The 26,931-nt window shown below is 37.4% G+C and overlaps 1 protein-coding gene and 1 long non-coding RNA gene across 2 annotated transcripts; one reads left to right on the top strand and one right to left on the bottom strand.

Annotated features, from left to right (window-relative positions):
• Positions 1 to 946: 946 nt before the first annotated feature.
• Positions 947 to 4,772, top strand: LOC122032476 (two-pore potassium channel 3-like). The gene is made up of 2 exons (XM_042591766.1): positions 947 to 2,210; positions 4,165 to 4,772. The coding sequence occupies exons 1-2, from the start codon at positions 1,000 to 1,002 to the stop codon at positions 4,310 to 4,312; spliced, it is 1,359 nt and encodes a 452-aa protein (XP_042447700.1). The 5' UTR covers positions 947 to 999; the 3' UTR covers positions 4,313 to 4,772.
• A 5,596-nt stretch (positions 4,773 to 10,368) lies between these two features.
• Positions 10,369 to 12,035, bottom strand: LOC122032075. Its single transcript, XR_006125952.1, has 2 exons — positions 10,946 to 12,035; positions 10,369 to 10,474 (listed from the first exon to the last, which is right to left on the bottom strand). It is a non-coding gene; the product is annotated as an uncharacterized LOC122032075 (long non-coding RNA).
• Positions 12,036 to 26,931: the final 14,896 nt, after the last annotated feature.

The following is a 26,931-nucleotide window of genomic DNA, read 5'->3' as shown; positions in this document are numbered from 1 at the left end:
TCCACCTCTTATAGCTCATACATGTTCTAACAATTGCGTGGTATTCTACGAAATTAATAGGTCTTTAGAAAAATATTTCTTATGTTCATATTTTAACCAAAAGTTTCAACAATTTTTGCTACATCAGATGTTTTATTATCTTTTAAATTAAATCATCTAAGGGAACATTTTTGACATTAAATGTGATTCTTATTAGTGTATTAGTAGAAATTTTATACTCTTTAAAAATATAAATATTATTTAGTGTTTGTGAACGATAGTTAAATTTCTAATTTATATATATATATATATATATATATATATATATATATATATATATATATATATATATATATATATATATATATATATATATATATATATATATATATATATATATGATATATGTTATTGAGTACCAACGTATCATATATATATATATATATATAAAATTATTAATTTATGGTATACTTAATTTTGCATACTAGTATTTGTTTTTCTCTTGCGAAAGGTGCCTTTCACCATCGTGTAAGTTGTCTTTCGCTTTCACTGAGCAATTATGGGATCATTACCATTAACTCCATTCAGAGCGGCACTGTTAGCTCCAATTATTAAAATTTTAAATTAAATCACAATCTATGATAATTTAAATATTTAATTTTTATCCAACTAATCTTAAAAATAGGCCGCCTTTAAAAATCAAATTATAATTTATATACATTTAAAAGTAACCAATAAAAATATTGGTAAGGTTTAATGGTTTGGTATTGAAGATTAAATATAGTAATTGTTCGTTTGTTTACCGATTTGGATAAAAAAAGAAAAAAAGAGGCGTGATTTCAGTTTTTTTTTTGCCAAATTTCAGTTGCTAATAAAATCGATTAATTATCTATTATGTTCTCTCCTTTTCAAGAGTCATCGCCTTGATAATCATTAATATTAACCGTCCCTTAAAAAATATTTAAATTATTTGTTCTACGGTCAAAATCGTCTTCTTCCTCATTTCCATCGACGAGCAGCATGGAAACAGAGCCGCTGCTTCCGGTAAGTATCGGCTCCTCGACACCGTCTCCCACTCCGTCGCTGCCCTTTCACCGGCGGAGGCCCTCCTCCAGTTCCTCCACGCCGCCGCCCTCCGCTCTGTGCACTCTCCCTGAAGACGGAGAGATTTCTATCCCCGTCGTTTCTTCCCCCAGTACCGCCGCCTCTTCTTCCCTCAAGGATCTCCTCATCTTCGGCCACTTCCCTAACGGATCCGACGACCAACCCGACGCCTCCGCCCCTTCTCCCCCTCGTCCTTCCTCCCCTGTCCCCAACAGTCCCAACCCTAGCCCCTTCTCTTCCGCTTTCGCCGCCGCCGCCGCCGCCGCCGCCACCGCCACCGATGTTTGGCTCAGCTATCCTTCCTCCGCGCATTGGAAAACCAACCTCCACCGATCCCGAACCGCCCCCGCGATGGCGACGCTCAACGACGTCAGCCCCTCCCAGCCCGACGCCCCCCGTCGACCCTCCATCATCAGCCAGGCCTTCATCCTCCTCGTCCTCTACCTCTCTTTTGGAGTCTCCATCTATATCTTCAATCGCCATCACTTCGTTGCTACCGAGACTCACCCTGTGGTTGACGCCCTCTACTTCTGCATCGTCACTATGTGCACCATCGGCTACGGCGACATCACCCCCGCCTCCTCCTCTGCCAAGATCTTCTCCATCTTGTTCGTGATCATTGGCTTTGGTTTTGTCGACATCCTTCTCACTGGCATGGTATCTTACGTGCTCGATATCCAGGAGTCCCTCCTCCTCTCCGCCGTCAATAACCCATTGAAGGTTGACGACAACATCACCCGGAACTACATCATCGATGTCAAGAAGGGGCGGATGAGGATACGGATGAAGGTCGCGCTTGCACTCTGCGTCGTCCTGCTCTGCATCGGCCTCGGCACTGGGGTGCTTCGCTTTGTCGAGCGGCTCGAGTGGCTCGATTCGTTTTACCTGTCCGTGATGTCCGTGACCACGGTGGGGTACGGAGACCGAGCATTCAAGACGCTCCCGGGCAGGCTGTTTGCGTCGCTGTGGCTTCTCGTTTCCACTCTTGCAGTCGCTCGTGCATTTCTTTACTTAGCCGAGGCGAGGATCGATAAGAGGCACAGGAACATAGCAAAATTGGTGCTTTGCAGGGACATGACCGTCTCGGAATTCCTTGCTGCTGATATCAATAACACCGGATTTGTTACGTGAGTTGCCCAATCTTTTTGGTGGTTTCTTCCTTGGTTGATTTATTCCTGCATCAGAATCAACTTATTTTTAGTTGATTAATTTCCCACTTTTATCTTATTGTTAGCACGAGTACCCTGAGGCATTAGATCATAGATAAATATGGGCAAAATGAAGTTTAATGATTTTAGACAAAATTTAGGTAATGCATGCTGTTGGTTTGAGGGAGCTAATAAAGCAATTGAAAGAACAAATGGAGTTTAGATCCACTTCATTTAGCATAAGGGTTTGCTTCATTGATCTCCACTATACATTTAGTATCCCACCTTGTTATCTGAGAATTGGAGGTGATGAGACAAGTAGAAGACATTAATAGGGGATACGGAATACAAGAGTAGTTAAACTTTTAACACAAACAGCCAAAGCCAGAACGTATTTCTAGAGGTTTGAAATAGTTAATACAAATTTTACAAGGCTTTGTGTATGGAAACAGTAGGAATTGTGAGGATCAAGTTTTTGCCACAAAAACAGATGATGTTCTTATTCACTACTTCAGAAGCAATAATTATTGGTCACCCGGTCATATGGCATGTCCCAGATCATGCATTTCTATCGACTGATGTTTTTGTCACCACTGAAGAAGAGACAGATTTTGAAGTCTCTCACTAGCAAGTCGGCTGATAAGATATTAATTTCCTCAAGACCTTTATAAAGTGTGATGCTGATTGTTTGTGGGATGAATATTAAATAGTCGTTTTCTAGATTTTGCTTTGCCAAAGTTTTATGCATGACTGAATAAATTTTGAATGCTAGTTGATGATCTTCTACTAAAAGTTAACTGGTTCATTTGTTGAAGGGCCTTTTAATTTACTAGTGAAACTAGTTGCTATCTTGAATATGATAAGAAGCAACAAGACTTGTGTTTTGCTGTATGAATTATATACTAATATCTTTGATACACTAGGTGAGTATCCAAAATCTCTCACCCTTAGTTCCTGCATATCAGTATTTGCTAGTTGCCACTGCAGCTTCAACAAAGCCTAGTGAGTTTGAATTGCCATGCAATGATTTCCCAATACTTTCTTTATGTCTTATGATTCAACTTAGAATTTTCACTCAGGTAATGGGCATGTAAATGAGGTTTAGGATATAATCTTTTAGTGTCAACAAATTAGTTTAGGCAGCAAGATTGTGTATCAAAATTGGTCAACTATTGGTTTGTTAGATGTTTCCGAGAAGCTAAATCAACATAAGAGATCATATTGGAAGTATAAATGGTGATTCATTTTCCCAAAAAGTTACTTGGTTGCATTCTTAGTGTTCACTTATGTAGTAGCTAGCAGCAGCTACCCCACTCTCATCTTTGATGGCTCTTTACACATTGTTGCATGGTGAACAAGACAATGTCGACATCTTATCCTAGTGTTTGTCTGTTGTGCGAGGTCAAACAATAACACTTTGTTGGCCATTCATTGTAGCAAAAGGTGATTACGTTCACCCAGACGGTCCTCACAACCCGTCCCCAAGTTATGTGAAGGGATGTAAATTACAGGATCAGCTTATAGCCGACCGTTAAGTGGCTAGGAGGTGGGAAGAGTTTTTTTCCGAGGGCATACACTCGTCGAGAATTGATTTCTGTCTTGTCTTATTGTAGTAAATTTGCCACCCTAGCCGGCAGACCATTTTTTAAAAATTATATAGAAATATCTTTTTCAAATATTTGCATATAATCTGCAAGTACTAACTGGAACAATTAAAACCATTCATGTAGTCTATATTGGATGTAATTAAACTATATTTTATTTTCCTACTTTTTTATTCTTAAATATCTAACTACTCGATGGCTGCATGCTTAAAAATGTTTCCATCAGATTTAATGTTGATTTCCTTATCTTCTTAATTCCGTTGGCTACATTGCTCAAATAGTTATTTCTTCAATCATGAAAGCTTAACTTTCCTTCTATTACACCGCAGTAAATCAGAATATGTGATTTACAAGCTCAAGGAGATGGAAAAGATCTCGCAGAAAGATATCATACCCATCTGCAACCAATTTGACAAGCTAGATGCTGGAAAATGCGGAAAAATCACTCTCTCTTATCTCATTGCAAGTCATCATTAACATAATTCATTGAAGAATCGGTATTATGCATAATAGATATCAAGTGGGGTTATTGGCTGCAATGAAACTGATATCCGAAGTGAATCTTTACGATTACAAGGTTGTGTGGCTTGTTCTCGGGGATGTGTGTGGCTTGTTGTCTAGGAGTTTCTCGCCCTCCCATTTTTTGATACCGATATACCACATTGAGAGGAAGTGGGAACCAAGTTGCAAGTTGCAGCTTGTAAACAATTCTGTATTTGGCTTGTGCTTCTCTATGATTCTTCATTTCTTGGTATCGTAGTCAAGCCACTACTGCGATGTATTGTATCAGAAACCTTGTAAATAGCTAAGCAGTAGTCAATATTAGTCATGTCAATTTATGGTTTATTCAATAATATCCAGTCAAATCATTCTCTGTACTGGACTGGCTGATTCGATTAACTCAGGAATCACAAACCAGCTGGTTCTATTGTGATCAGTGTGTGTGTAACATTTTGGTATTACGAAGTTCATTCTATTCAAGTTAAATCATGAAGTTGAATCATGAAGTTTAATCAAGAACAGAAAGCTAGTTCGGTCTAGTTGAGTGTATAAACCCCCGTTGAAATACAAACCAAACTTATTCAATTGTAAATTAAAGTTGCTGATCAAAATTCAAAAGGATGAACCAACTGTGTCAGATGTCTCATATTTTAATCTTTATTGAGCAAACAAAAAGAATATATTTAAAAGCATGACTTCGAAGTAGACCCAACCCCGGGCCGGGTCGGGCCCGGACCCAGCCTGGGCTTGTAACCGGGTCAATGGGTTGGTTGTCCGTTGACCCAGTTCGTCGGGTCGAACCGGAACCGGCCCGGCAACTTGCCGGGCCGGTTCCGGTTCATTGGTTGTAAAACTGGCGAACCGCCGGTTAACCGGCGGATTGAATCGGCGGTTCAGCCGTAAATTTTATTTATTTATTTATTTTAAACGGCTTGAACCGCCGGTTAACCAGCGGTTCATAGCTGTTGGAACCGCCGGTTAACCGGCGGTTCGTAACCGTTGGGAGGGTTTTTTGAATATTTTTTTCAACGGTTAGGATCATTTAACTGTTTTTTGATCAATGACTATGATTTAGTGTCCGTTACTATCAAAACTCTATAAATAGAGAGCTCATTTCATAATTTTTTACACACATCTTCTCTACTCTTAATCTCATTTTCGTATTCTCTAATCTCTACATGCTTTCGTTTTCAATTTTCAATTACAATGGAAGGAGGCCGCGGAGGTGCATCATCTCGAGCTCGGAAGGGAAAGCAAATAATGAATCCGCGGGAGGAGGATCCCAACATTCAATCCACCGATGATGAGATCGAGCATCTTCCAAATCCGACACCCGAAACATAAGGAAGTACCGATTCAATTACTTCTAAGGTTCGGGAACTTCCTCCTCTAAAGTGTTCTATTTTTACTAAACATTTTGAGAAGGTCACTCTTCTGTCGGGAGAAATGCGTGTAAAATGTAAGCACTGCAATGCTTCCTACAAATTCCAAGCCGGCGGCGGCTATGGGTCGTTGAAACGACATGTAGAAACGAAGCACCCGACGGAATATGGACTCGACCGTTTTCAAACACAATTATCAAGATTTTCTTCAACTAGCGGTAGTACCAATTCCGGTTTATTTTTATATTCGGATAATAAATTAAGAGAATCATTAGCTAAATTTGTTTCCATAAAACATCTTTCTTTTAGTTTTCGATCTAAATGCACATTTAAAGATTTTTGTAAAGAATCTCTTAATCCATGTGCTAAACGTGTTCCTAGGACTACACTTACTCGTACAATTAAAAAATTAGTAAAACAAGAAAAAAAGAATTTAATTGATGAATTTAGTAAATTAGATAATAAAATTTCTTTATGTTCCGATATTTGGAGTGATCATTGGCAAACACATTCGTATATGGGTGTGACTTGCCATTGGATCGATAACTCTTGGAACCTCCAAAAAAGATTATTAGCTTATAGAGTTTTTGATTAATCATATAATGCTCATAATATCGCACAATTATTATATTTAATTTTAGAAGAATATGGTTTAACTCATAAAATATTTTCAATATCATTAGATAATGCTAGTTCTAATACCGCTTGTATAGATGATCTAAAATTTGTTTGTCAACCTATTATTGGAGGTTTATTTTTTCATATTTGTTGTGTATGCCATGTTTTAAATTTATGTGTTCAAGATAGTTTAAAAATTTTAGAAAGTTATATTAAACCAATTAGAATTACAATTTCTTATTTATGGTCTCATCCATCTATAATGAAATAATGGGGTAGGTTTTGTAAAATTAATAGAATGAGACCTAAAAAATTTCCATGTGATGTACCAACACGTTGGAATTCAACATACCAATTATTACAAGATTCATTTCAATATAAAGAATTATTATGTTCATTTTTTGCACAAAATACTAATACTAATATATATTTATTTTCACAACAATGGAATATTTGTAGTAGTATTTGTGAAATTTTAAAAGTATTTAATGATGCAACCGAACAACTTTCCGGTGTTTATTATCCCACTGCTCAATTAGTTTTAGAAAATTTTTCTAATATAGTATTAGTTTTAAATGAATATATTAATAATGAATCTTTATCTCCTTGCATCTTAGCTATGAAAACTAAATGGGAAAAATAATTTTATTTAATTCCTGAAATTTATTTAATTGCATTTGCTTTAGATTCTAGATTTAAATTAGAAGTTTTACAAGAAATGTTAACTTTATATTATGACGCTTTAATTCTAATTAAAGATTCTTTTTCCCCTAATCCAGTTAATATTATATATAATGTTAGAATTTATTTATATGATATTTATAATCAATATTATGTAAAATATGGAACACAAATTAATATTTCTGAAATTCAACAAACTACTAGTAGTAATTTAAAACTTACAAAAGCACAACTCTTATTAAAAGAACGGACAAAACGTCCACGAGGATCCTCAAGTTCCACACAGGAACTTGAGAATTATTTTACGACTTCTTTTGATTTTAATGAAGCAGATAGCGAAAACTTCGATATTTTAAAGTGGTGGTCATAGAAGGCTCAAAGCTTTCCCGTTCTCTCCGTGATCACAAAAGAAATTTTAGCTTGTCCAGTGTCAACTGTTGCTGTGGAGCAGACGTTCAGTGCCTGCGGTAACATATTAGATGAACGATGATCAACTTTGTCTCCCCGACTCATTGGAAGCCCAAGCATTACTGGACGATTGGACCAAAGTGGAGAAAAGAATCCAAGGAATGCAACTTTCAGATGACGAAGTTGAAGATTTTGATACTGAAGGAACAAATACGACAGGAACAGGAAATGGAAGTGAATGAAAATGTAAAAGGATAAAAATGTAAAAGAACTTCGTAGGCTTTGATTCCCCTAAAGGGATACGTAGACAACTTAAATAAGTGCAAGTCCTTTTTTCAATAAATTTCAATTTCTAATTTTTAATGTTTAATGTTTAATTTTTAATTTTTATTTTTTTTTAACATATTAATCTTGAACCGTGGCGAACCGTGACGAACCGTGAATCGAACCGTGAACCGGCGGTTCTGAACCGTGAACCGTAACCGTCTTGGGCGGTTAAGGTTAAGGGTCGACCTGCCTGGAACCGTCGAACCGGCGGTTCCGAACCGTCGAACCGTCGGTCGGTTCCGAACCGTGGTCAGGTCTACTTCGAAGGACTTACAAGGCATTCTAAAAGTTATTGAGCGAACAAGGAGAGATTTGTAGAGCATCACTTTAAAGGATCTATGAGGCATTCTGAAAATGAAGATTAATTTATTATTTTCTCATCACAATAATCTTAAATCCTAAGTTTTTATTAGAGGTTATGGTTCGTCCGCGACAAGGGCAAAAAATTCAGAGGACATGGTGATTCAAGTTCTCACGGAAGAGGAAGAAATAATCGATAATATCATCAAAATAACAACAATGAAAATCAAAGCTTCAAATTTTAAGACAAAGCTAAAAATTATTATATTAAGTAGGGGTGATCGCGAATCGGGTTGGTTCAGTTATTAGGATAAAAAACTATCCGGCCCTACTAGATCAGATAATGCAATATCAGAACCTATATTCGACCCTATATCCAGCGGTTCTTATGTATCAGATATCTGATGATTTGTCAGTTATTTAGATTTCCGACCGTATATCTAATAAAATATAAAATATAAATATAAATACAATAAAAAAATAAAATATTTTAAAATGATAATAGACGTTACTCATTACACGTTGTAGCAGCTAATTGGTGGTAGCTATTACAACGTGTAACAGCTTATCAGCAGTAGCTGTTACAATGTGTAGCAGTTTATCAACAGTAGTTGTTACAAGTAGGGGTGATCGCGGATCGGGTTGGTTAAGTTATTGGGATAAAAAACTATTCGACCCTACTAGATCAAATAATACAATATCAGGACCCTACATCCGGCCCTATATCTGGCAGATTATTTTTTTCAGTTCGGTTTGGGTTAGTATGAGTGGGTTGGTTAGTTTGACGGGTTGATTGCTCATCCCTAATATCAAGTGTAACCACTACCATAAGCTTGGACATAAAGCTGCATATTATTGGTTTAAGCAAGAAGATGACAAGCAAACTGAAAGTAACCTTATTCATCAAAGTAAGAATGAAAAAATTTTATTGTTTACTTTTAATGATAGTAAGGTTGATGAAATGTGGTACCTAGACAGTGGGGCTAGCAAATACATGGCAGGTAATAAAAAATTTATTTTTCATTTTATTTAAAATCGATCATGATGAAGTGATGATTGGTGATGCGTACTCACAAAATTGAAACAATGGGTGAAATTTGCTTTTAAACTAAGTTTAAAAATATTGAGAAAATATATTAAGTTTATTTTTTTTCCTGATTTAAAAAACAACTTGCTTAGTGTTTGTCATGAAGAAATAATATGATTTGCATATATATATACATTATAATACTTGCACTATACAAAAGGCAATTAGGTTATTACTATTAGGACCGAAGGAATTTAGATATCTCTATAATAGTATTATATTATTTACTTTGGATCTAAACCCTCATAGTTTTATTTTTAGATTTACTGAAAAGGTCTCATACTAATGGAATTATTTTTCTTTCATAAGCTCATGATCTTTCTCGTGTATTTTTAATGTGGGACTTTATTTGTAACCATCTAACCCCAGCAATCTCCCTCTCAAACAAAGGACCATAGAGCTCCCCTCAAGTGAAAAGTCTATCCGTTTGACTTCTTATTTGTTAGGACACTACGACGAGCTAGAGGGGGGAGGGGGGTGATTAGCTCAGTTCGCTTCGTCGATGATGAGTTGCAGCGAAAAACTAGAAGCAAATGTTAACACCCTTGATTTTACTTGGTATCCACCTCCTTGAGGTAACTAATCCAAGGGTCCACTTGTTGGAGCAATCTGAGTATCCTAGGTTTTGATATTTAGGCAAAAGTTTAAGTTAGGCTTAGTATTGTATTTAATATGTATTGTGAGTACCTACAAGAAAACGGGGCTTTAGAGATGAAAAAATCTGTCTATGAAAGTCCTTTTTCGGTCTCTAAAGAAAGTTTGAGACGAAATATTTCGTCTCAAAAATCGGTTAGTGAAAGCCCCGTAGCTAATCTTAAGACGGAAATATTCCGTCTCTAATTTTAGAAACGGATAAAAAAATTATTTATAAATATGTTTTTAAGTTAACAAAATAAAACTGATTTTAAATGTAAATTCTGTCTCTAATTTTGTTTTAAATTTGTTAGTAATCTTGTTTATAAATCTATTTACAATTCCATTTATAAATCTGTATATAATTTTATTTTTAAATTTATCACTAAATATTATTATATTTCTCATCAATATATTAAAACAAGTGTTCATTTCAAATAAATTAAAATTATTAAAAAGAAATAATTCCTAATTCCAAATGTATCATACAATTAACATTAAAATAAATAAATATTTACATTATCCAAATAAATTTGACCAATAATCAAATTATAAACAACTATACAAATTTTTACATCTTACCATAAGTAATCTAATTTTTATATTACATTGTCTATCACGACCCTCCCTGTCTTCGAACTCCATGAGAGAAATTGCTTCTCTTGTACAAATTAACGAACCAACCAATTTTGTTGAGACAATCTAACAAATCAAAACATGAAACGAGTAAGTGTTACAATATCAAAATTTTTAATATAAATAAATTGAAATGGTACAAAAGTCATAGTCAATATCAATGTTCATCCACTAATTAGTCCATAGTTAGTTGTCAATGCTAAAGAATCAGCAAGTCATGAAGACTCTTTTGGCTCTGAAACAATAGGCATAACAAAACCATAAAAATTAGGTCAATGTGAACAAATACTTAAGTAGGATTTTCTTTGAATTTGAATCTTAAACTTAGAATCTCTAAGTACATATAACAAAATCAAATACAAGACAATAGAAAAGACTCGTTGGTCTTCTTATTGCACATTAATTAATTTAAATCATAAACTAAAAAATCTTAGTATCCACAAACACAATACCACACAAACTATAAATATTGCTAAGAAATAATCCTGTAATATTAATAAACAAGACTATAGCAGATAGTAAGTAAATAGTACCTACCAAAAGATTAAAAGATGGTTTTGAATGCAACATTTGCTCTCGGTTGTTGTGGCTAATGCAACATTTACTCTTGGTATCCTGCATGATACTAACGAGTGAAACATAAGTCACAATAGAATATGGAAAAGTAGAATGACCTCATTAAATAATTACGGATCATTCTTGGATAACTTGATTGCCTCCAGATAACCTCATTTTCATCTACAAATTAATTAGAATATTATGGCTATAAGGAAACAATATGTAACAACTTAAAATACAATACACACTAAACATAGAAATGAAGACATAAAACTAACTGCATTTAAATGAAGACACTAACTTAACCTAATTGCATTTAAAAGAAGGCATAAAACTTAGCAATTGAAAGATCAATACAAAGCAAGAGTTAAGCAAACTAAGATGCCTCAAATTGAACCAAACTATTGAAAGAGACATTTTACCGAACACGTTACATGCACGAATTAGAAGATTAGAACATTTCATCAAACAAGTTGTGTGCATGAAACAATTAAAATCAAGTGTGTTCAATCTAATTAAAGAAGATCAAGTTTGATACAAGCATTCAATAAAAAACATCAACACACATCCATGATAAAAGAAACAACCCAATTTCTGTGAGGTGCATATGAAGCTGTCTGGTGGTGAAGGGAATTGCTGCGGACTTGGCGAAGAAGAGAAGGCTGCTAGATCGAAGATGGATGAAGAAGATAGCTGTACAGATCGAATACGAAGCTGGGAAAGCCCAAAAACTCGTAGATCGAAGAGCGGATATGGAAGAGATGTGGTGGAGCTGCTGTTGGAAGCTTGAAGGCTTATCGTGGAAGGAAGATGAGAAGAGGAAGGAGATGCGCGATGGGCGATGACCAGAGGGAGAAAACCCCTTTCCTTGGTGTGCCGGTGGTGGTGGAGTTAGCATTGGGCAGCGTTCGCGTCGGTAAGAAGATGAGGCCGGGATGGAGGAGGGTGACGGGATGCAGATGGGCGAGATGGAGAGGATCGATCGGTCGGAGGTGGAGTGGTAGATGAACTCGCCGACCGATTGAAGGTGGAGTTCGATGAGAAGGGGCGGCGTCCTGGCAACGATTGCGTGAGGAAGCAGAGAATAGATGAACAAACTGTGCTTCATCCACTCTTATTTTCCCAGATCTGATCGGACGGTCAAGATTGGCCCGGATCTAGGTGAATGGATGAGATCAAATCTGATTGAACGGTCATGATCGGCTAGAACTAGTTGAATGATCAAGATGGCTAGATCATAGTGAACGGCTCGGAAAATCCCAGATCTACACAGATCGACCAAAATCAACCAGATCTCGATGAACGACTAGAATTAATTAGATCGGAGTCCTTTGATTACTTTACTTCATATTTGATCCAATGGCTCATATTTCTCTATATTAGACTTCTCCTTGACTCAAGTCTTTAGGTTTAATTTGGTCCAACTTGAGTTCAATCCCTACAAAAAAAAAAAAAAGTGTACAATTATAAGTAGAAATCCATAAAAATAACAAGAATTATAACAAAACTCATAATATGCATCAAACTTAATAAACATGATAAGAATCAACAATTAACCACATGAGTGGATTAAAACATTAAAATATAGGGGGAAATAATGTATTAAAATGCTAGTTATCACATACTTGTAGTAGGCGACATCCAGGGACCGTAGGATGCACAACCTCTCAGTTGCATGAGGGGGTCGATTGAAGCGGTCGCGAACCTTGTGGCCATGAGAAGCAACAACAGTCAACCTCTAGTAGCCGCGACCGACCTCACAGTCGCTGCTGACCTCGCAGCTGCGACCAACCTTGCAGTCGCATGAGATGGCCCCAACAACAATGAGAAAAGAAAAAAATCAGAGGTGGGGGAAGAAGAATGCGTACCTATTCTACTAAAACCAAAGACAAATTAAGGCAAGGAGGAAGGGTTAGAAAACATAATTCATATTTATTTTTGTTTATAAAAGGTTATATGTAATTTCATATTAAATTTGGTTTAAATTATGTTTAAAGTTTTTTCATATATTATATTTTATCAAAGTGAACAGATTTACAATTTTGTATCAAATCTGTCTATGATTTATATAAATCTAAAACAGATTTTATTTCCGTTTTAATTTTCATTAAATATTTAAACAAAATTTGTAATAGAGATTTTGCGGTATCAAATTCCGTTTATAATCCATATTTATTTTTTGTTTATAAAATTTATATATAATTTCGTATCAAAATTCATTTTAAATTTCTTTTCAAATATTATATTTTATTAAAGTTAAATAAATTAAGGATTTTGTAGAGAATCTGTCTATCTTATTTATATAAATTTGAAATAGATTTTGTTTCTGTTTTAAATTTTAATTAATTTATAAACAAAATTTGTCACAGAAATTATACCGTCTCAACCGTCTCAAATTTTGTTTATAATTCATATTTATTTTTGTTTATAAAAATTTATATGTAATTTTGTTTCAAATGTGTTTTAAATTCTGTCTTATTTTCTTTTAAAAAAATTATAATTTACTAAAATGAAACGGATTAATAATTCCGTATCAAATCTGTCTCTGATTTATAAAAATCTGAAACAGATTTTATTTTCGTTTTAAAAATCCGTTTCTGAAGCCATGTTTTCTTGTAGCGGAGAAACAACCTCTTGGCAAAGGAAGATCTAATAACAACGACAAGGCTGATGGAAGCTCCAGAAGACAAGACGTGAAGGATTGGGAGACATCTGAGGAACACGAGGCTGATGGAAGATGCTAGAAGGCTAGGTCTAAGTTGTGCGGGCAAAGACGAGTGCATGAGAGACTGTACTCAGGGTAAAATTCCATGTATTGTAGCATTAATATAGCAATACTATAGCATTACTATAATGTTACTATAGCAGTCGATTGATGTTTTCATCAGTCAACTGGTAGCCGACCGTTAGTTTGTAACAACAAAATTTCACTTAGGACTAGTCGATTGGTGGTTGTACCAGTCGACTGGTGGCCAAAAAAATAACTTGGTGTTTTCCTCCCAAGCTCTATAAATAGAGCATGAGGTACTTGGACATTTTGATGAAATTAGTGGTGGTTAACCCTAATTAGAATCTACAAGTACTCAAGTGATCTAGTATGATCTTGTGCGAGTTCTGGTGAGGTTTCTCCACCCACAAGGAGCTACGCGAGCTAGCCAGAAGTTCTTCGAAAATCATCCACCAACGGATCAGGATCGTCCACCTTACGGATAGCTGTAGAGTAGAAGCTTTATCTCCGAACCACGTTAAATCAATGTGTTAGGTTTACTTTCTCTTGTTAATATTTGTTTTTGTATTCCGCTATGCGTACTAATGAGTGTAGGAAGCGACATTTTTGATGGGACGCTATTCACCCCCCTCTAGCGGATATCAAAGTCTTAACAAGTGGTATCAGAGCTTAGTCACTTTTTGTTGGACTAATTGCCAAAAGGAGCAACTACTAGAGAAGAAGATGGAGTTTGAGGGACCTATCAGATGGGACATCCTGATCCCACCTCCATATGAGTGCGAAGGCTTTGGTTATTGGAAGTCATGCTTGGAGACGAACCATTGGATGACATTGGAGGAGTCATTTAAGACTCCAACCGATAAGAAGGGAAAATACCTCCGATCTTGGTATTGGACCGAGAAGCAAAGGGAGTAATTAGAAGTAGACAAGGAGGTAACTAGAATTTTAATTAATTTATTACCTTCTAATGTAGTTTTGAATACAAGTGAGTACAAGAGTGTTCATGAGTTTTTTTTTTTTTTGCAAAGATAAAGTCTTAAAAAAAGAAAAACCATACTAGAAGGGGGACCAAACCTGACCTTCAAGTATAGCTTATTTACAACGACTCCAAATACTTCTAATGATCTCTATAGTAATGCAAACTCTATCAATTTTCCATAGCCAAAAAAGACAAAACTTTTCTCACCCTGCAATCCAAGATGCCTTATAATATTCCATCTTTGTGAAGAAACTCAGCAACCATATTAACATCATTCAATAATCTGCATCAGTCAACATATCTTCATGAAGTAACTCTCAACTCTTCCACTAACCAGAAACCTCCACCACAAAGAAAAATCCTATAGCCTCGATGCAACCAAAATAGAAATCCCAGCACTACTCACTAGCATGACAAAAGCATTCCACCAGCACTCCCTTTTAAACCAGAAATATACTGACAGCACTTTAAGAATTTCAGCTCACTAGAAAAAATCCACATGCACAAAAGAAATCCACCGAACACTACCAAAACCAATATTTTTACCCAAGCAAAACATATACTTCACTTCATATTTAGACAAAAGAAAAATCAGCCAAACGAACCCCAGCAGTAATATCACAGCCAACAAACTTCAATCAGCTTTTCTTTAAAAGAAGACCAGCACGCAACAGCAACACTGAGGAAGCCAATAGCAACATCAGCTCAGCAAAATCTCAATTTTCCTACACGCAATCACGCATCAACAATAACACCAAATAGCAGCAATATAAAGCCCCACACATAGCAGCAATTACACCAAATAGCAGCAATTTAAAACCCCACACATAACAAACATATCACAGCTTAAAAAGTCTACAATCAACGCTCTCTATAGACACAAAGCAGCTCCAAAACACTTGCATCGAATAACAACAATTTAGACCCCCACACCTAACAAACATTCACAGCTTAAAATTTCTGCAATCAAAACCTCCATCACCACCGAACTCAACATCAAGAAACCATAGTAAAGCCAACTACATATCCTAATATCCACAAAATAAATCACTTCAAATACTACAGAAACTTGCCCTCCATCAGAAAAGAACCAAACAACTCCAAGTACAGATTCAGCAACCCTCATAAGTCACCAGACTAGAAATCCCACCAGCAATTCATATAAGTATCTTAGCATAATTCCAGAAAACCAACGACACAAGATAGTATCAATAAGGAAAAGATACTCCATAAAATACTCTCTCAATAATAATGAACACTAAGAATTCCACAGCCAATCACATTAATTCCTCCAAATCTTGCACATTACCAAATCACGAAGAAAACTTGCCCAGCATATCTTCTTAGCATCCCACAACTATCTTTATATTCAATACACAACAGCCTTGAAATAAATACATCATTCATATTTAACAACCTCCCATAGACCACATAACCTTTTGGAAGACCTCCAAACACAAATACCACAAGAGCAGAAAACCATCAGATCCAAAAGAATTTCATAAAAAAATTCTAACCTGAAAGAAACACCAAATTCACAATAATCATTCAAGGATTCTATTCTTTTCAGCCACAGGTTCAAGTCTCCAATCTTCATTCTAACCTGTTTTTGAAGAAAATCGAATATATGGAAGGCCACTCTTATCCAAATTGCAAATTCCAGGAAGCTCCTTATCAATGTCATGATTATAACATATTCTATCTGTATACAAATCAAGAGGAGCATTCAATCCATCATCCACAAGTGAAATAAACGCTTGATTAGCAATATGATCAGTTGTTGCATTAGTTTCTCTATACACATGAGAAAACCATACCTGATACATACATATAATACATTTAATTTTACATATCAGATTACGCAATTCCCATGAAAAATACGAAGTTGATAGAATTTTCAAAGCTATCAAAAAATCAAACTTCAGCCAAATCGGGAAAAACTATTTTTCTACACATAATTCCAAGCCTTTAAGAATTGACATCAATTCTGTCCTTACATTCGACCCCTTCCAATTAATCCATACTTTACCATCATAACATTACCACTATGATCTCTTATAATAACCCCAAAAGAAGATAAGCCTGGATTCCCCTTCGAGCACCCATCTGTATTCAACTTGAACCAACCAACCTTTGGTTTCTTCCATGTCACCACCGAAATAGTATTAACAGTTTTTGGTTTCACCAGCAACCCCAAGTTTTGAGCCACCATAATAAAGCTCTTCCAATGCCCTGGTTTAATGATCCCCGCAGCCATACCAGAAATAAGATACCGAGAAACATTCCAAACAATCTTTTTAGCAGCCATTCTTATCCCATGCTACTTAACATCATTTCGTGCACACCATAAAACAATATAATCAAGAATGGGATAGCCTCCCTAACATGACCACCATAGGACCAAGACCGACGACTTCTCCAATTTTCAAAAACAAAAACCTATCAACTCCAAACAATTGAGCAAAATACCTCCACACTTCTAATGCAATCGCTCCATGATAAAACAAATGATCCCAAGACTCCACAAAATCACAACAATAACATTTTGAAGCTAGATAAACTCCCCTCTTTTGCAGCACTTCATCCACAGGTAAACGCTTCCTTAAGAAACGCCAAACAAAAATAGAAATATTTGGCAAAATAAGTTTGCTCCAAACTGCTCTCAAAACTCCTTGTTGTTGCCCAACTCCAGGCTGTAGCTGGTCTTTCCGGATACCCTTCCAAGCAGTTTTCATAGTAAACTTTCCATCCAAAGATGGCTTGCATACTATACAATCCCTCACACCATTTTGTACAGCCTCTTCCACATTTTCTGCCCCACTAGAAATTCCCCTAGGCAGAGCAACCTCCTTAATTTCATCAACAATCTATTCCGACACAAAACTTTGAAGCTCATTTACCTTCCAGCCCAAATTACAAATAAAATCATCAACTCTGCTATCCGGATTACCAAAAATTGGGCAAAAAAGATAGAGAGGACCACAATCTAACCAATTATCACACCAAAAATTAATTTCACCTTTTCCAATAATCCAACCTATATTATTCTCTCCATAATTCAGTAACTTCATAAGTCGACGCCAACATGGGGAAGCATTTCTTTTTAAAGGAACCACACATGGAGAAACACCACCACAATATAACTTAGACATAGAAATTGCCCAAAAGATTTTTGCTCCCTAAATCGAAACTAAAATTTCAAAGTAAATGCGGTAGCAGCATCCGAGAGCCTTCGTATCCCCAATCCACCTTCCAATCTTGGTCTACAAACATCATCCCAATTAATCCAATGTGGCTTCTTGTTTGAGCCCAAAGAACCTCAAAAGAAATTGGCAAATATCATCTCTAATTGATGAAGAATGGATAAAGGAGGGAGCAAAACCTGCATTAAATAAAGAGGCACCGAACACAAAACACTTTGAATAAGCATGAGTCGACCTCCATGAGAAAGCCTAGAAAGGTTCCAACCAAGCAACCTTGCACTCACTTTCTCTAAAAGAGGCTGAAAATAAATTGACTTTCGATTACCAGAGAATGTTGGCACACCCAAATACATGATTGGAGCAGTTCCTTCCCTAAAACCTATAATACTTGCAATATGACCCCTTCTATTAGTAGAAATCGATTTTGAAGGATAAAAATAACTCTTGCAACATTTATAGATTGGCCCGAAGAAGTCATGTAAAAGTCCAAAAACTTCCGAATAACATCATCCGCATAAGCTAAATGAGAAATCCTCATAGTACATCCAGATTTAAAAAACATTTGAGGATATTTAACAAATAAATCATCCAATCCTCTTGATAGAAATTCTGCCATTATAATAAAAAGTAAAGAAGATATAGGATCACCTTGCCTTAACCCCTTTTTGAATGAAAGAAACTAGACAGCTGTCCATTAATTCTCACCGAGAACCAACAATCACTAATACATCTCTTGATTATATCAATAACCTTGTCAGAAAAACCAAAAGCCGCCATAACTCTAAACAAAAAACTCCATTGGATTCTATCATATGCCTTAGCCATATCCAATTTCAAAACTAAGTTCCCTTCTTTAGTGTGATAGTTCATCTTATGATTGAATTTTTGTGCTAACAAAATATTATTAGAAATTAATCTTCCAGCCACAAAACCACTTTATGATAGAGATATAATTTTATCCAACATCAAGCTCAACCTATTTGCCAATAATTTAGATACAATTTTATTAGAAACATTACATAAACTAATTGGTCTAAACTCTTGTCAACATTGCACATTGTCAACTTTAGGAATAAGTATAATTGTAGTTGCTGTCATGCCTTTAGGGAGGGAACCCCCTTGAAAAAAATTCTAAAATAGCATGGTACAGATCCTCCTTTATAATATCCCAGCAGGCCACATAAAAAGCTACAGAAAAACCATCCGAACCAGTTGCACAATCTTCACTTATCTCCCATACCACTCGTTTCAGCTCCTCAATAGATGGTAATGCTGACAAGGCTTGATTCTCTTCCAAACTCACTAACTGTGGTATGTTGTCCATGTTGGACCCCGTGGTTGTTTTGATATGATCAACCAAGTTAGTTAGGTCCTGCTTGTTATTTGATCTCTGTGTCTAAGTGTGTAGGAGCTTAGGAGCGCAGGAAGTCGAGCGGAAGATGCAGCTAGCGAGAAGGACAGCACGGGAAGGGAGCCAACCAGCTCGGTGCGTCAGAAGGACGAGAGAGCTGCGGAAGAGTACACCGATGGGCGAGAAGAATGTGTGTGACGTTCGAGGGGTGTAAAGCCGGGACGGAAGCCTGCTCGAGAAGAAGGCCGAAAATTGGGTTCGAGTGAGCCCTATTTCGGTTGCCCTGAATCACCCAAAAGAACGGAACTTCGGAAGTTGAAGCAAAGAAGCAAGTGTGTTGGAAACTCTGCTCAAGGCGCCTTCAAGACTTGATGAAGGCGCCTTCATCTGGTCAAAAGTGATCGTTTGAGCGCAGATAAAGTTTTATCCGCTGACTTGGTTAGAGGCGCCTTGGACCTTGTTGGAGGCGCCTTGGACCCTCGGGATAGACTTTCCAGGAGCTATATAAAGGCCCCTGGAGCTAGGAAATATTCATGAATTCAGGCATGCAACTTTGTATTCATTCCTAGCAATAGTTCTGAGCAGTTAGTGTGTAAAAGGCTTCTCCGCCTTCAGAGAAAGAGACTTTCTTAGTGCACTTTTCATCGCCTTGGATTAACAACCTTCTTGGTTGTAACCAAGTCAATTCCTGGTCTTTTCTTTCTAAATCTTTTTTGTTTTATCATCTTATTACTATTTCACTACTTGAGTTGAAATCGTTAAGGAGGGTATACTTTATATTTTCAGGCAATTCACCCCCCTCTTGCCGGCCCCGCTGCACCAACAAGTGGTATCAGAGCCCGACCGCATCAGAAGGACTAACCGCCAACTGAAGCACTAAGATCAAGACAATGGCCGGAGCTAACATTCATCCCCCGAAGTTCGACGGAGACTTCGCTACATGGAAGCGAAAAATGGAGGTATTTTTTAAAACTGAATTTGATATACTCTTAATAATGAAGTATGGATATGCAGCGCCAAAAGACAAAGAAGAATGCAACTGGATGAAGAAGGAGTAGGCTGATTGCGTGGCCAACGGAAAGGCAGAATTTTACCTGCTCAGTGTTATGCCGCCCCAGGAGGTAAGTCGAATCGGAAGCTACAACTCCGCCAAATACCTCTGGGATAAATTCCTGGAGGTCCACGAGGACATCTCAGAAGCGAAGCTAGCAAGGCGCGACGTCCTCCGGACACAACTAACAAATATCCGGATGAACAACGACGAGAAGGTTGCGCAACTCCAAGCAAGGATCAAGGAGCTGATAACACAACAAATAAATCTCGACGAAATGGTAACAAGTCGAGATTCCATCCGGTATGCACTAAACGCCTTCCCAAGGACTCCAGAGTAGGCGTCCTTAGTAGATGCTTACTATATCTCTAAGGACTTTGATGTAAGTAGTTTAGAAAGTTTATTTTCTACCTTCGAACTTCACGAGTCTAGACTTGCAGAGCCTAAACAAGTAGAGAAGTCGAACCTCAACATTACCCTACAAGCCGAAAAGGACGATCCTGACTCCGAAGCGTCGATCGACAAAACCAAAGCATCACTACTGGTAAGACGTTTTAATAATTTCTTAAAACTAATAAATTTAAATCGCAGTCGAAGAAGCATCAACACAATAGAAGGACAGTCAGGTGCTACAATTGCAACGAAGAAGGGCACATCAACGATGACTGCCCAAAGATAAAGCCAAAGACAAAAGACAAAGAGAAGGGAAAGTACAAGTCAAATTCCTCCAAGCACAAAATCCTGAAGGCCACTTGGGATGATTCGACGTCCTCCGAATCAGAAGTCGAAGCCTTCTCAGGATTAGCACTGATGGCCAAGCATCTCTTCGAAGAGGACTCAAGCTCAGAGATAAGCACAGATGAAGGGGGAGGAACCTCAGAAGGAGAAGAAAGTTGCGACGAAGGGGGAGTATCACCAAGTAAGGTAAGTAAGGTACATGATCTCACTCCTAATCAGTCCTTTCAATTTATCAAATTACTTACGAAAGATCTAGCAAAATTAGAGAAAGAAAATGCTGAATTGAAATTGAACTTAGCAAAATCATGCCCACTAGAAATGTATGACAATTTAAATTTAGAAAATGAAAAACTAAAAATTGAAATTGAAAAATCATGCATGCTTAAATAACTTTCCAAAATCAAAACTAAGGATTTATGAAAAATTAAATTGGTACATTAGAAAACATCAGGGACAACTTAGGAAAGTTCCTAGAAACTATGTACCCCTAAGTTTTTAAATAATCCTGTAGGAAGGAATCTTTACTGGGTTCCAAAATCACTTCTAGACTAAATTTTTCTCAAGTTCGGGCTTACAGCGAGAAAATTAAACATTACAATTTCTTTATGAGGTTTTGTCTAAGGAAGTGGTTGTTGCTCCAATAACCAAGAAGGCCTACTGCCTCGCCATGACCTGGAAACCAAAATATTGAAATAAAATATTTAATTAACTTTCTGGTAAAGCATTAAAATTAAAATTAAAATTAAATAATGCTTTAGAAAGTTTTTTTAACATCTTTTTAATTCAAACAAAAATGTTTCTTGCATAAATTTTTTTTAGGAAAATTCTCTATAGTATTTGTTTTGCCTAAGTTAAAAATTTTTCTAAAATCAGAACTAAATTTGAAATCTCTTTTTCTTGCCTAAGTTTTAGTATAGAAAACTTATGCAAAGGGGGAATTTTTTTTACATGACTTAGGAATTTTTTCCCCCCGTTTTTGCTGTGATCAAAGGGGGAGAGTTTAGGTAACAAGTTTAGGGGGAGTTAGTTTAGGAAGAGTTAGGAAAATTAATTTTTTTTATGCAAATTCTATTATTGCAACTTATGTGCACAAAATGTTAGTTTAGTAATTTTCTTAAAATTATTATTTGTTTGTTTGACCTTAACTTGAACTTGGGTTGATGACCATCAAAAAGGGGGAGATTGTTGGACCCCGTTGTTGTTTTGATGTGATCAACCAAGGACGACACGGGAAGGGAGCCGACGGACTTGGTGCGCCCGAAGGACGAGAGAGGTGCGAAAGAGTACACCAGTGGATGAGAAGAACGTGCGCGACGTTCGAGGGACGTAAAGCCGGGACAAAAGTCTGCTCGAGGAGAAGGCCGAAAATTAGGTTCGAGTGAGCCATATTTCGGTTGGCCGGAATCACCCAAAAGAACGGAACTTCGGAAGTTGAAGCAAAGAAGCAAGTGTGTTGGAAACACTACTCAAGGCGCCTTCATCATAGCTTGAAGGCGCTTTTACCTTGAAGGCGCCTTCAAGACTTGATGAATGCGCCTTCATCTGGTAAAAAATGACCGTTTGAGCGCGGATAAAGTTTTATCCGCTGACTTGGTTAGAGGCGCCTTGGACCTTGTTGGAAGTGCCTTGGACCCTCGGGATAGACTTTCCAAGAGCTATATAAAGGCCTCTGGAGCTAGGAAATATTCATGAATTCAAGCATCCAACTCTGTATTCATTCCTAACAATAGTTCTGAGCAGTTAGTGTGTAAAAGGCTTCTCCGCCTTCAGAGAAGGAGACTTTCTTAGTGCGCTTTTCATCGCCTTGGATTAACAACCTTCTTGGTTGTAACCAAGTCAATTCCTGGTCTTTTCTTTCTAAGTCTTTTTTTGTTTTATCATCTTATTACTATTGCACTACTTGAGTTGAAATCGTTGAGGAGGGTATACTTTAAATTTTCAGGCAATTCACCCCCCTCTTGCCGGTCCCGCAACACCAACAGTCCATAACTACAGAATCACACTCAAAGTCCTCCCCTGTTAACAGGTCTTCAAAACAACGAGCTCCCGAAGCCTGAATAAGATTATTATCCTCCAAACAAACTCCTTTATCCCAAATCCTGAATATCTGACGTGACATCCTCCTTTTCCGTACCAAATTATGGAAAAATTTAGTATTCCTTTCACCTTCTCCAAATCATTTCACAGCCGCTTTTTATTTCCAAAACATTTCTTCCATATCTAATATATGAAACAAAGAAGTTTGACATTTAGCTGTATAAATTTTATTCTCCAACGTTGGAGAGCGATCAAAAGTCTTTTTTGCCAACTCAAAATCCTCTTCAGCCTTCTTAACATTCTCAAAAATATTACCAAATACCTCTTCATTCCACCATTTCAAATGTGCCTTCAACCTTTTAAGCTTAAATTGAAATTTCTGAAGTCCAAAACCTGAACACGGTAACATCCAATTCAATAGTACTGTAAGAGGAAAATTATGGTGTTTAATCCACATTTTCTGAAACCTGAATGAAGCCCTTGGCATAGTAAAGCTAGGGAAAGAGATATATAAAGGGCAATGATCTGATGCCACCCTACTCAAATGTTCCACCCTTACCATATGTTTTTGATCTCCCTAATAAGCAGATACCAAAACCATGTCCAACCTCTTCCACACTTTTCCATTTGCCCACATGAATCTATCACCCACGAATCCAGCATCTAGAAGTCCAGCCAACATAATAAAATTATTAACTTCATATGTGGCGCTAGGCTTAGCAAGAGACCCTGCCAAATGCTCAATAATATCTTAAATTACATTAAAATCTCCACCTACTAGCCAAAACTCATCCATTTCTGGTTTAATAGCCAGAACATCATCTCATAATTTTCTTCTTTCAACTCTATCATGTAGGATCAAAAAGTGCTGGGGGGGGGGGGTGAATAGCGCTCGTGGCTTTCACTTTCAGTTTGAAATAATCGATCAAAGATACACAACGAAATAATAAAAATCAAATACAAACACCAAGATTTTACGTGGTTTGAAGCCTATAGCGACTCCTACTCCAAGGCCCGCACCTAAGAGTGCTTTCGATAGGCAATCACTATATCTTTGGAAATTTACAAATCAAAGTACACTTTACATGCAATAAATAAAAGTATACCAACAAATAAGAAAAGATAATTTAAGGCTTTCGATTGTCGGTGTCGAGTTATGGCTTTGTCGGATCGTCCTTTGAGCAGTGCGCAGTAGAAAGATTGCCAAAATCAAGTGTTGTACAGCCTCCACTCGCGATTGCCTTAAGTAGCCCATTGAGGGCGCCTCCAGCATCCATAGGAGGCGTCTTTAGCAAGGATACTTATCTTGAAATCGCAGCATCGATAGCCTCTGCGGCGTCCCCTGCTTATCCACCTGATGGCGCCTCCAAGATCAATGGAGGGCGCCCTCCATCCAGCGTTCAAGGCACCTTCCATCTCCTTGGAAGGCGCCTTCGTGCCTTGCTGCACAAGGCTTTTGACCAAGACACCCGGGGCGCCTCCAAGCTCCATAGAGGGCGCCTCAGGAACTGTTTATCCAAAACTTTTAAGTCATTTTCTCTCCCTGTAAGATGCGTTAGTCCAAAATACAAAATATATCCTGCAAAATAGAGTTAGTATAATAAAATATGAAATAATAAGTTATTTTGACAATCTCCGGATTGTCCGATTCTAACTTCGGATTTCTCGGAAACCTTAGGTCGAACTGACGCCTACTGTTCCCTCACCAGGGAACGTGTCCTCACCTACTCCTCTAATTAGGAGAGTTTACCTGTTGCCAGACCGGTCTACCAGACCGACTGGACTTTTGCTCAGCGTCCGACGCTTCTAGTCTTCATGCTAGGCATTCTCTCCACGACCCATCTAAACTTTCACCCGGTCCGCGACCACCAGGAATTCAACCTAGAGTCCCCGACTCTAGGATTTTAGCCGAAGCGCTCGACCCGCCAAGACTTTCTGCCTAGGGTTACCATCCCATAGGACCTAGGGTTACCACCCCCTAGGATTTTTCACCTGCCTAACCACAGCTAGGACATTTCATCACCTAGGGTTACCACCCCCTAGGACCTAGGGTTATCACCCCCTAGGATTTTCCATCTACCTAGAATCTGTGGGGCTGTTGCGGCCGACTAGAAGAGGGTTGTTGGATAGTCCTGTAAAATAAAAAACAAAGCAACCGTTTCTCGAACTCTTTAAGCTAACACTTGTATATATAAAGTAAGCTAATAAATTAAAAGCATAAAGAAAAAATGAGGCACAAGGATTTACTTGGTTACAACCGATGTGGTTGTTAATCCAAGGAAGATTAAGCTCACTAAAAACTCTTTCAGGCGGAGAAGCCTCGTACAGCATTGAAGTGCAGAAAACAGAAGCTCAACTCTAGACTAAAGCTTACAAGAGTTGGAATTACAATTCAAAGTTCGTTAAAAAGCTTCTGGACCAAGGCTATATTTATAGCCTTGGTTGGGGCGCCCCAAAGGGGTTCCGGGCGCCCTGGGGGGATAAACTTTATCCCCCAACAATCAGATCGAGTCAAATCTCGATCCTGGTCAAAAGTCTGGTCCGGGCGCCTCGGACTGCTCCTGGCGCCCCGGAGCTCAAAGTCAACAGATGTTGACTTTTTCGTCTGGGACCTCTTCTCTGGTTCAGTCCCGCCTCGGTCCGGTTCTTCTCCTCCGGATCCGCTCGCTTGGGTGATCTCTGCCATCCGGAAAAGGGCTCACCCGAACTCAAGTTCCAGTCTTCTCGAGTAGCCTTCCGCTCCGGCTTCTCGTCCCTCGAAATCGCCGCGTGTTTCCTTCTCGTCCACCAGCGTACTCATCCGCAGTCTTCGTCCCTCGGTTGCACCCCGTGCCGACCTTCTCGCTAGCCGCGTCTCTTGCTCCCCGAGCAATCTTCCGCTCTGGCTTTCGTCCCTCGGAACCACCGCACGCTTCCTTCTCATCCATTGGGGTACTCTTCCGCAGCACCTCGTTCCTCGGACGCACCGCGTGCCGTCCTTCTCGCTAGCTGCGTCTTCCACTCGAGTACCTGTGCTCCTAAGCTCCTGCACACTTAGACACAAGGTTAGAAACACACAGGACCTAACTTAACTTGTTGATCACATCAAAATAACCTTGGGGTTCCAACAATCTCCCCATTTTTGATGTGATCAACCCAAGTTAAGCTAGGGTCAAAAATAGATATGAAAATTAAACAATTTTCAATTTTTCAATAACGTGCAACAAGATAGAAAAATAAATTTCAAAAATTCTAATTTTCAATTTTTCTACCTCCCCCTAGACTTATACTTTTTCTTCTCCCCCTTTGATCACATAAAAAATTGGGGTTGCAAGAAAAGTCTAAAGGTTGACACTTAGAAACTTATAAAAATCTATTTCAATGATTTTCAGACAAAATATTTCCAAGTCAAGAAAAAATTTCTAAGTCAAAAATAACTTGTGAAAAAATTTCTTAGTTTTTGCTATCAAGAAAAAATCTTTCTGAGCCCAAAACTTTATGCAAGAAAAACTTTAAGACAATTGATAACATTAAAAAAAAATTTCCTATGCATTTATTTATTTTATTCTAATGCTTTTATCAGAAAATTTTAAATTTTCATTTTAGTTTATCATAATTTCTTAACTTTGAAGCAAGAAAATTTGAACATGTAGAAATTTGTATGTCATTTTCTATTGTATTTTGAATTCCTAATTTGCAAAGATATTTTGATAGTATAAATTCTAATTTAATAGAATTTTTCGACAGTATAATTTGTAAAAATTCTTTTGGCAATGTCTTTATTTTGCAAAATTCTTTTAGAAGAATATTTTGTAATTCGCAGAAGTATTTTGTCATAAATTCTAATTTGTAAAAATCTATCGACAAAATATTTTGTAATTCACAAAAGTCTTTCGACA

Source organism: Zingiber officinale, chromosome 11A (assembly GCF_018446385.1).
Source record: "Zingiber officinale cultivar Zhangliang chromosome 11A, Zo_v1.1, whole genome shotgun sequence".
Taxonomy (NCBI): Eukaryota; Viridiplantae; Streptophyta; class Magnoliopsida; order Zingiberales; family Zingiberaceae; genus Zingiber; species Zingiber officinale.
This window is presented reverse-complemented; position numbering and strand designations above follow the sequence as displayed.

What these genes read in the sequence shown, in the direction of transcription:
- LOC122032476 (XM_042591766.1), top strand. Translation starts at nt 1,000, where the DNA reads ATGGAAACAGAGCCGCTGCTTCCGGTAAGTATCGGCTCCTCGACACCG. An exon ending in AATAACACCGGATTTGTTAC is followed by an intron (nt 2,211 to 4,164) that starts GTGAGTTGCCCA and finishes ATTACACCGCAG; the next exon opens with TAAATCAGAATATGTGATTT.